The sequence below is a fragment of the Camelus ferus genome, chromosome 18, assembly GCF_009834535.1.
Source record: "Camelus ferus isolate YT-003-E chromosome 18, BCGSAC_Cfer_1.0, whole genome shotgun sequence".
In the NCBI taxonomy this organism is placed as follows: domain Eukaryota; kingdom Metazoa; phylum Chordata; class Mammalia; order Artiodactyla; family Camelidae; genus Camelus; species Camelus ferus.
In genome coordinates, this window is record NC_045713.1 from 3,884,014 (window position 1) to 3,895,578 (window position 11,565).

General features: G+C 40.9%; 1 protein-coding gene across 1 annotated transcript in view; it reads left to right on the forward strand.

Moving 5' to 3' along the window:
• Nucleotides 1-9,344, forward strand: part of LOC102517196 (general transcription factor II-I repeat domain-containing protein 2) — a 35,090-nt gene extending 25,746 nt beyond the window's left edge. Inside the window, 5 exon segments of the mRNA XM_014556072.2 lie at nucleotides 3,835-3,912; nucleotides 4,099-4,182; nucleotides 4,896-5,079; nucleotides 5,384-5,412; nucleotides 7,528-9,344. Of these exon segments, the coding sequence (XP_014411558.2) occupies nucleotides 3,835-3,912; nucleotides 4,099-4,182; nucleotides 4,896-5,079; nucleotides 5,384-5,412; nucleotides 7,528-9,134 (1,982 nt within the window). The 3' untranslated portion in view covers nucleotides 9,135-9,344.
• The last annotated feature ends 2,221 nt before the right edge of the window (nucleotides 9,345-11,565 follow it).

Sequence of the window (11,565 nt, forward strand, 5' to 3'; positions counted from 1 at the left end):
GGGAATGATGCATGAGTGCACTTTTCCTCCTTTTCCCTTTCATCCTCTCCCTCGTTCTCCACAACAAGCATATGCTACTTATTATTAGGGGAAAAACTGGGGTATCGATAAGGTCTGTGTGAACGGACAGGCTTTTCTGGAAATTGTGTGCCTATGCTGTCAGGCTTCAGCACAGAGGAGATGCTTCCTGTCCAGGGATGGTCATCCTGACCCACAGCCAGGAGGGCACGTATCTTCAGATGGATTTTCCATTAGTGAGGACGGATTTGTGCTGATTGCATGTACCCGGTCAGTGGAGCCTGAGTAGATTTGTGGATAAAACGTGATATCTACCGGTTTCAAAGTACTATAAGGCTTCAACGTGGCGTCAGGTACCACGATTCTGAGCCATACAGGAAGATTTTTTTTTCCTTAAAATTCCACAAAAGGAAGGGCGAAGGTATAGCTCAGTGGTAGAGCATTTGCTTAGCATGCACTAGGTGTGGGTTCAATCCCCAGTACCTCCATTAAAAAAAATTAACAGATACACATTACTATATGTAAAATAGATAAACAACAAGGACCTACTGTATAGCACAGGGAACTAGATTCAGGATCTTGTAATGAGCCATCATGGAAAAGAAACTGAAAAGATATATATGTATGTATGTGTATGTATAACTGAAATCACTTTGCTGTACACCTGAAACCAGCATTGTGAATCAGTTACACTTCAGTACAAAATAAGAATTAAAAAGAGCTAAACATAGAGTTGCCATATGACCCAGCAATTCCACTCCTAGGTTTCTGTCCAAGAGAAATGAAAACACACAAAAAATGTGTGCACGTAAAAACTTGTATAATTGACCCTTGAACAACTGCTGGGGTTGAGGTGCGAAACCCACAAATAGACAATCCACATGTAACGTTACAGTCTGCCCTCCAGACCTGAGGTTCCACTTCCAGGGATTCCACCAACCACAGATCAGGTAGTATAGTATTTATTGAAAAAAATAAATCCACGTGTGAGTGGACTTGAGGGCAGTTCAAACCTGTGTTGTTCAAGGGTCAACTGTACAAACATTTATAGCAGCTCTTTTCATAATAGCTGAAAGGTAGGAAAAACCAAATGTTTATCAGCTGATGAATGTATAGACAAAACATGGTATAACCCTATGGTGGGGTACTATCCAGCCATAAGAACACAGTGAAATACTGATACACACAGGGATGAACCTTGAAGACATCATGCTAAGTGAAAAAGGATCACATGTTGTATGATTCCATTTAAATGAAATGTCCAGGTAGGCAAAGCTATAGAGTCAGAAAGCAGGTCCGTGGTTGCCCGGAGCTGGGGAGGCTTCGGTGGGAGGTTTAGGAAGTCACAGCCAGGGGGTATGGGATTTCTTTTGGGGATAATGAAACTGTTCCAAATCTGATTTTGGTGATGGACGCAGAACTCTGTAAATATTCTAAAAGTCATTAAATTGTACACTTGAAATGTGTGCACTGTATGGCATGTGGATCATATCTTAACAATACTTTTTAAAAAGTAAAAAAAAATTAAATAAACCTAATTAAACCCCTTCCCCCCACCCAAAAAAAATTCCACACACACACACAAATCCTTTAAGTACTTAAAAAAAATTTTGGGGTGGGTGAAACTCATATTGCAGAAAATTAACCATTTTAGAGTGAACAATTCAATGGTATTTAGTACATTCACAGTGAGGTACAACCACCACCTCTATCTAATTCCAAAACATGTTCATTTCCCCCAGAAGAAAACCCCATGCCCACTAAGCTCTCACTCCTGGTCCCCCCTCCCACTCGGTCCTGGCAACCACCAATCCAGTCTGTCTCCACGGAGTCACCTAGTCTACATTTTTCTTAAAGATGGCATTATACATCATGTGAGCTTTTGTGTCTGGCTTCTTTCACTTAAAACGTTCAAGATTCATCCATGTTGGCACAGGATGTCAAAACTTCTTTTTTGAGGCTGAATAATATTCCAGTGTGTGTATAAATCACAGTTTATTCATTCTTCCATTGATGGCTTGTTGCCGTAACATATTTTTAAGAAAATAAAGAATATAAACTACTATACATAAAATAGATAAGCAACCAGGGCTTCCTGTATAGCACAGGGAACTATATTCAATTTCTTGAGTAATAACCTATAATGGGAAATAATCTGAAAAAAAAAATTTATATAACTGAATCATTTTGCTGTACACCTGAAACTGATACAACATTGTAAATCAACTGTACTTCAATTAAAAAAAAAGAATATTAAGAGAAAAGCCCCACGTTAGAATCAAAGGGCAGTGCTGATTCGAATGCTGGTTGACAGAAAACGTCCTCCAAAGTGGCCCCCACACCGCGCTATTGTCTGTGGGGCAACACGACTGTGCAGGGAGTACAGGCCTAACCACTCTTCTCTTCTGGATAGCAGCTTTCCAAAAAGTTATTTGGTAAATGATTTTGCCACCCGCAAGTGAACAAAGGACTGAAGCATTTGGAAGTCCATCTGTGGGTGTGTGCTTGTCCTTCCCCTAGTGAGGATTATTGTGATGACACAGCCTGGGGAGCCAGAAGAGCAGTTTTAAGCTAACCGAGAAGGTAACTCATCAGACAGCTGGAAAACAATGATCGTTCATATAAGGTGAGAGTTTTAGAGAAGTTAAGACTTAGACCCATTTGTGAAAATGTCGTCCATTTATTTGAAATGTGCAGGGTCATTAGAATGGATCAACTGCCAATTTATGTATTAATTATAGTTGGATTTTGATCAATTTTTAAATCATGCTTGGTGTGTTTTGTGGCTAGATTTTTATATTTCGAGAAGTCAGCTTTAGGGAGAAAACATTAACCCTTTATCAGAACATAACCCCTCATCTTCTGACACTAGCTTTTAATTGATTCTAATGCCCTGAACTTGGTTCTGGATTTTTTGGAGGCTCAGCAGTGTTAAGTACCCGTGAAAGGGTTTTGGTTTTTTTGCTTTTTTTTTTAATTAAGGTGATGATGGAAGCTCATGGCAGTTTCAGTAATCTCTCAATATGGAACCTGATTTTTAAGAATCAGACTTACCATGATTTATCAGAAAAAAATGAATAACTTTAAGGTCAAGAACAACCAATTTTCTCACATTTCCTCCAAAAATTCTGTGTTTGGAGCAGCACAGGACACTGCAGAAAGACCTGGGGGCTTTTGCTGATCGTGGGGCTCCTCATGTCCCTTTGAGGGCTTGCTCTTCAGATGCAGAATCTCAAATACCCAAGTGGTTGATCATTCACAGGACACAGGGACTGAACTTTGAGTCCCTCAGAAAGGACTAGACAGGCTCATTTACATTTCTCACTCAGAATGTAGGTGAGTGTTGCATTGTGTTTATCATCTGACCAGAGATCATGATAACATCAACTGTGCTTTTAAGGGCTCTGTCTGAGCCCTTCCTTGACTGTCAAATCATTTTTCATAGGAAGTCTGCTTCTTAAGTGTCCTCTTGGACACATTTGTATGTCTTATTTCCTTCCTCCCTCCCTTTACACGGAGAATAACAAAGTAAGTATATTTTTAAACACCCTTCTCTTTAAATCAAATAAGACTGACAAGTATCAGGGGCTGCGAACTGAATAAAAGCCATGGTGCCCTTTCCCCTTTGACATCAGTGTTACACTGCAGAGGCTCAAATATCTGTCAATGTCAAGCCAGCTTGTTGTTCTACAGCTGTGTGTTCTCTGAAGGTTTAAAAATTCAGCCTGGACTTCTGATCAGAGTGGCACTTCGGTATTTTTAGAGGAGAATTGGCCTGATATTCTGTAAGTTCTGAATTTCAATTTCTGTCTTAAGGGAACACCAGTTCATCCAGTATTACAAATTCTGCAGCAGGTGTTGAAGATCTTAACATTGTTCAGGTGACAATTCCAGGTATGAAATTCCATCTGGCCTTATCATAATTTAGATTATATTTTTCATTTTGTTATATTTTAACTGTTTTATGACATGGATTACTTTTCTTTTTAGCTAACTTCACTCTATCAGCTAAGGAAAGACAGTGCAGGACTAAAACATAATTCATAACACTAGTTTGCTTGTTTGTTTAACTCTTTTCAGATAATGAGAAGGAAAGATTATCAAGCATTGAAAAGATAAAACAACTAAGAGAACAAGTCAATGACCTCTTCAGCCGAAAATTTGGTAAGTTTTTATATTGTTGCATAATCAAAATTTATATATTTGAAATATTCCTTTTTAATTCAGTATTTTATCTAAGAAGTTGATCTTTCTGTGAAGGAGCTGTGATCAAAATTAGTGTGTATTTTTACTGAAGAAGTTTTACATGGAAACGCTAATTACATCATCATATTAATAGCTATCTTTATCAAATCATTATGTTGTACACCTAAAACTAATATAGTTTTATATGTCAATTATATCTCAAAAATCAATTTAAAAAATTGTTTTAAATTTTATTTACATATTTTTTAACAGAGGTACTTGGGGATTGAACCCAGGACCTCATGCATACTAAGCAAATGCTCTGCTACTGAGCTATACCCTCCCCCCTAAAAATTTTAAGATAACAATAGCAGCTATCTATGACTTACTGACTTCTTATCGTGGCTCAGTGTTGTTTTTAGTGCTCCACATGGGATTCATCATTTAATCCTCACAAAGACGTTTTCAGGTAGATAATATGATACTCCCTGCTATACTATCTGTTGCCAATTTCAAATCAATGAAATTATTCATGCATCCTAGCACCGCTAGAAAATAAAGTAATAATGGCTGATCATCTGTGTTGTCCCTTGATGTGAATGATTTTAAAACCTGGATATTAAAGATAAAGCGCGGCTTGGGAAAAGCAAGTAACAAACTCAAGTAGTTGTATGCTGTTTGTCTCATCGCAGGTGAAGCAATTGGAGTGGACTTCCCCGTGAAAGTTCCCTACAGGAAAATCACTTTCAACCCTGGCTGCGTGGTCATTGACGGTATGCCCCCGGGGGTGGTATTCAAAGCCCCCGGCTACCTGGAAATCAGCTCCATGAGAAGGATCTTAGATGCCGCAGAATTTATCAAATTCACAGTCATCAGGTGTGTGAGAGTTCCCTGCTTGGTCGGGAAAACAATCATACCTTGCCCAGGGTAGCCAAGCAGGGGCACGGGGGTTCTCACCCCAGGAGGTGGGCAGTGGGTCCCTGCGGTCAGCGGCTGCCTCAGTGCATCGTGTGCCGCTTCTGGGAGCTGTGTGTCCGCGCTCCTGTTTCTTGGTAATTGTGGGCAGCCTGCCTTCGTTTAGCCTAGCGCTGACACTCACCAAAGTTTGTCAAGTAGAAGTGAATGGACCAGAGAGGAAAGGTGACCTTTGTGGCACTCATCAATGTCTCTTTCTTTTCAGACCACTTCCAGGACTTGAGCTCAGCAATGGTGAGTAATCTGGGGGTGAGAAGATGGTCCCACCCCCTGCTGTGTGGCATGAGCCATCTCAGGGTCCTTGCTTCGGCAGCCTCGAGCCTCAGAGAAAAGCATGCCACTCTTCATGTACGTTTTGGTTTTCCTGCTTCTTATAAAGCCCTTTCATTCCGTTGCTTGAGTTTTATCAGCCAGGCATTTTTGTCTGCTCTAACGGTTTTGGAGCTTGCTGAGTGTGATGACAGTCTTATTCAAGAGTCCTTTATGGTGGGGGCTCGTGTCATAATACCGAGCTGCTATCCTGTCTTAGTTGGGAAACAGCATTGGTCTGTCCACCCCGGTCCCACTGCCAAGATCTCCCACGCCTGAACTCCCCACAGTTCAGAACCAACAGGGGTGCTGCCTGGCACAGCAGGGGCTCTCAGAGCCCCCTCCAGTGCTGAGGTTGACTTCTGATTGAGCGATGTCCCAGTAAAAACACTGTCAAATATTTTTAATGTCTCCCCTGGAGTCGTTGCAAGCAAATCAAAATTCTATTGGGTTTTAAAGCAGAAGGTGTAGAGATGTTCCCAAGAGTTCAAATCACTAGGGGACCTCCTTATTTAAAGTTGGAAACTCGGGGGGAAGGGGCATAGCTCAGTGGTAGAGCGCACGCCTAGCGGGCACGAGGTCCTGGATTCAAACCCCAGTACCTCCATTAAAAAAATAATAAAATTTTAAAATTTTAGAAACTGAAATGTTCTTTTAAAATGCACAGTTAAAGGGGTAGAGGTACCTCTCAGTGGTAGAGTGCCTGCTTAGCATGCACGAGGTCTTGGGTTCAATCCACAGTACCTCCATTAAAAAAAAATAAATAAATAAAAATATGTGACTTTAAAAAGTAATAATAATAATAAAATAGAATAAAATAAAATGCACAATTATTACTCCTAAACACACCTGGTTGCTAATGGCTTTTTACATTTTTAATAGCTTTATCATGGCATAATTTACATACCATAAATTTCACTCATGCAAACTATACACAATCCAATGATTTTTTTTAGTAAATTTATGGAGTTGTGCAACTGTCACCACAATCTAATATTACAACATTTCCATCATCCCCACCAAAGATTCCTCCTACCCATTTTTCTTTTAATTGAAGTATAGTCAGTTACAGTGTGTCATTTTCTGGTGTACAGCATAATGTCCCAGTCATGCAGATGCATACATCCTCCTACCCATTTTTAGTCATTTCCCGTTCTCACCCCCAGCCCCAGGCAACGACTCAGTTGACTTTCTGTCTCTGCGTACATTTTCTTCATGTACATTTTTATACCTGTGTTCTCTCGAAGTAAAGCTCACCTGCACTGTGGCCAGGTTCCTTAAATTTAAAAGAAGTAGGTTCTGTGCTATCACCATCTTTTGTGACTCACAGCCAGTAAATCACATGCCTTCTGTGCTCATTCCTTTCTCTGTTACTTCAGAGTTCTCTTGAAAATCAAAGGGAAAAAAGGAGATGTTAAAATGCAGGTATCTTTCAAATCATTCCGATTTAAACCAGATATGGCAAACATAGCCACTTGCCCAACCTCACCAAAGATGTTTGGCTCACATGCCTTTTAAAAAGGGGGAATTAGTGGCCAACATTGGAAAACCACGGACTTTTTCATAAAAATCCACTTCCAGGTTTTCTTTAGAAATCTGAGGAACCAGCCAGGGTGGGGCCACGTCCCCTCTGACAACATTTTGCTGGAAGCTCTGAGCATCAGCTGTCCCTCCTCTGCAGGGCTGGGTTACTCTCCAGTTCCCACCCGCCTCCACAGCCCCCAGTCCCCACACCCCTGCCTCCACCGCCCAGCTACTTTGTCCCTTGCATTTGTCATCATGCTCTTGCTGGTGTTGTTGGGTTTGTTTTTTTTTTTTTTCATTTTTTTCGGGGGGTGGTGGGCAGGGAATTAAGTTTATTTATTTATTTACTTACTTTCTTTTAGAGGAGGTACTGGGGATTGAACCCAGGACCTTGTGCATGCTAAGCATGCGCTCTACTATTTGAACTATAGCTTCCCCCCACCTTGCTGGTGTTTTTCTAACAGTCAAGCTAAAAGAAAAGTGAACTCTTTCTTGTCTCCATGCCTCTGTCAAAAGTGGGAAAAAGAAAGATCGACCAGGAGGGCCGTGTATTTCAAGAAAAGTGGGAGAGAGCCTATTTCTTCGTGGAAGTTCAGAATATCCCTACGTGTTTAATATGCAAACAGAGCATGTCTGTGTCGAAGGAGTACAACCTGAGGCGCCATTACCAGACCAACCACAGCAAGCACTACGACCAGTACACGGAGAAGGTGCGCGAGGAGAAGCTGCAGGAGCTGAAGAGAGGGCTCAGGAAGTACCTCTCAGGGTCCTCAGAAACCGCGTGCCCTGAGCAAAAGCAAGTGTTGGCCAACACGAGCCCAAGGGAGCGCGCTGCTGCCGTCCAGCCCGTAGAAGATGTGGCTGGGAACCTATGGGAGAAGTTGCGCGAAAAAATCAAATCGTTCGTGGCGTACTCCATCGCCATCGACGAGATCACAGATATAAATAACACCACCCAGCTGGCCATATTCATCCGGGGCGTCGATGAGAATTTTGATACGTCAGAAGAACTCTTGGACACGGTACCCATGACAGGTACAAAATCTGCAAATGAGATCTTTTCGCGTGTTGAGAAGAGTCTCAAAAAGTTTAACATCGACTGGTCAAAATTGGTCAGCGTGGCCTCAACCGGCACCCCCGCGATGGTGGATGCCAACGACGGACTCGTGACAAAGCTGAAGTCCAAGGTGGCGATGGTTTGCAAGGGCTCAGATCTGAAGTCCGTTTGTTGCATTATTCACCCGGAATCGCTCTGTGCTCAAAAGTTAAAGATGGACCATGTCATGAGCGTGGTGGTTAACTCTGTGAACTGGATCTGCTCCCGTGGACTGAACCACAGTGAGTTCACGACTTTGCTGTATGAGCTGGACAGCCAGTACGGCAGCCTCCTGTACTACACAGAGATTAAGTGGCTCAGTCGTGGGCTGGTGCTGAAGAGATTCTTTGAATCGTTGGAAGAAATTGATTCCTTCATGTCCTCCAGAGGCAAGCCCCTGCCTCAGCTGAGTTCCCAAGATTGGATCAAGGACTTGGCCTTCTTGGTCGACATGACCATGCATCTGAACACTTTGAACCTCTCGCTCCAAGGCCATTCCCAAATCGTTACACAGATGTACGACCTGATTCGGGCATTCCTGGCCAAACTGTGCCTTTGGGAAACTCATTTGGCAAGGAATAACCTGGCCCACTTTCCCACCCTGAAGTCGGTTTCCAGAAATGAAAGCGATGGACTGAACTACATTCCCAAAATCGTGGAGCTAAAGACGGAATTCCAGAAAAGGCTGTCTGATTTCAAACTCTATGAGAGTGACCTGACCCTGTTCAGCTCCCCTTTCTCCATGAAGATTGAAAGTGTGAAGGAAGCGCTCCAGATGGAGGTTATTGATCTGCAGTGCAACACAGTCCTAAAAACCAAATATGATAAGGTTGGAATACCAGAATTCTATAAGTACCTGTGGAGTAGCTACCCGAAGTACAAAAACCACTGTGCAAAGATCCTCTCCATGTTCGGGAGCACCTACATCTGTGAACAGCTGTTTTCCATTATGAAACTGAGCAAAGCTGAATACTGCTCCCAGTTAAAGGACTCCCAGTGGGATTCCGTGCTCCACATCTCGACGTGACAAAACACACCCCTCAGTGACCCATGGGCTGGTGGTCTAGAATCCTCTAGGCCCAAGGAGTTGTAAGATAAGAAAATGAATTATTCGGTATTTCTGATTTTCAGTTTTTTTCCACTTGGACTCGGAAATATAATTTGCAGTTTCATACCTGTTTGTATGACATTTTATGCTTCTCCACAGCCCAGTAAAAATCAAGAAAATTTTATTGTATCTCTGGTAGTTGACTCTTTTTACACCTGGCCTGTTTCACTCACTCACATACATGCTTGACCCACTTCGGCACAGCTGCATCCCAAAGTTTAACTCAGTCCACAGCGAAACAGAGATAGAGGTATATACACACTGACGGTACCTGTGCACACACATCTATCTCCCCGCCACGTTTGCACGGCGTCCTGTGTGACCTCACACGTTTTCAGGTTGAAGGAGAATCAGCTGGAGATATAGTCACATATGGTGGTGTCCCTTTATTATCCATCTCTGCACCCACTCGAACCCCGAAAGGTAAGACTGAAAATGGAAAATCCCAAAATAAATAACATAGACTTTCAAAGACTTAGTTGAGGTTTGGAATTTTGGGGTTTTTTTAACTTTATTCTGAAATAATTTCAAATTCATAGAAAAGTTGCAGAAATGAAAATAGTATGAAGAACACTTAATGCCCCTTGGCCAGATTCTCATATTGTTAACATTCTACCCCTGTTGTATCATTTGTCTTACGTTTAAGTCTTTAATCCATTTTCATATGGGGTGTAAGAGAGTGGTCTGGTTTTCCCAAACATCATTTGTGGAAGACTGTTCTTTCCCCATTATATATTCTTGGCTCCTTTGTTGTAAATTAATTGACCACATATGCATGGGTCTATTTCTGGGCTCTCTCTTCTGTTCCATTGATTTATGTGTCTGTTTTAATGCCAATACCATACTGTTTTAATTACTATAACTTTGTAACACAGTTTGAAATCAGAGTGTGTGATGCCTCCAGCTTGCTCTTTTTCAAGATTGCTTTGGCTATTTGGAGTCTTTTGTGGTTCCATACAAATTTTAGGATTGCTTGTTCTGTTTCTGTGAAAAAATACCACTGGAATTTTGATAGGGATTGTGATGAATCTGTATATTCCTTTGGGTAGTATGGATGTTTTAACAAGATTAATTTTTTTGCAATCCATGAGCACAGACAGACTTATCTTTCCATTTTTTGTCTCTTTCAATTTCTTCCACTAATGTCTCATACTTTTCAATACACAGATCTTTCACCTCCTTTGTTAAATTTATTTGTAGGTATTTTATTCTTTTTGATGCAGTGGTAAATGGGATTGTTTCCTTTCTGATAGTTCATTATAAGTGTAAAGGAACACAACAGTTTTTTGTGTATTGATTTTGTATCCCGCAGCTTTGCTAAATTTGTTCATTAGTAGAGTTATTAATGGAGTCTTTAGGGTTTTCTGTATATCATGTCACCTGCAAATAGTGACAGTTTTACTTCTTCCTTTCTAATTTGGATGCCTTTTATTTACTTATTTTCTTTTCCCTAATTGCTCTGGCTAAGATTTCCAATACTATGTTGAATAAAAGTGATGAGAGTGGGCATTCTTGTCTTGTTCTTGATCTTAGAGGAAAAGCTTTTAGCTTTTCACCATTGAGTATTATGTTAACTATGAGCTGGTCATATATGGCCTTTATTATGTTGAAGTGTGTTCCCTCTATACCTGCTTTGTTGAGTGTTTTTATCATACATGGGTGTTGAATTTTGTCAGGTGTTTTTCCTGCACTTACTGAGATGATCACATATCTTTTATCCTTCACTTTGTTAATGTGGTGTATCACTGACTGATTTGTGGCTGTTGAACGATCATTGCATCCCTGGAATAAATTGCACTGGACCCTGGTGTGTGATCCTTTTAATGCATTGTTGAATTTTGTTTGCTAATGCTTTTTTGAAGATTTTTTTCATCTATGTTCATCAGGGATATTGGCCTGCAATTTTCTTTTTTTGGGCTATTCTTGTCTAGTTTTGGTATCAGGGTAATGCCAGCCTCATAAATTGTGTTTGAAAGAGTTCTCCTCTCTTTTATTTTTGGAAGAGTTTGAAAGAGTTTGAAAAGGAGTTGGGAAGAGTTTGAGAAGGTGGCATTAATTCTTCTTTGAATGTTTGGTAGAATTCATCAGTGAAGCCATCTGGTCCTAGACTTCTGTTTGTTGGGAGGTTTTTTTTTTTTTTTAACTACTGATTCAATCTCCTTGCTAGTAATTGGTCTGTTCATATTTTCTATTTCATCATGATTCGGTCTTTGTAGGTTGTATGTTACTAGTAATTTATCCATTTCTTCCAGATTGGCAAATAATTGTTCACAGTAGTCACTTATGGTCCTTTGTATTTCTGTGGTATCAATTGTAACATTGCTTCTTTTGTTCCTGATTTTGAGTCCTT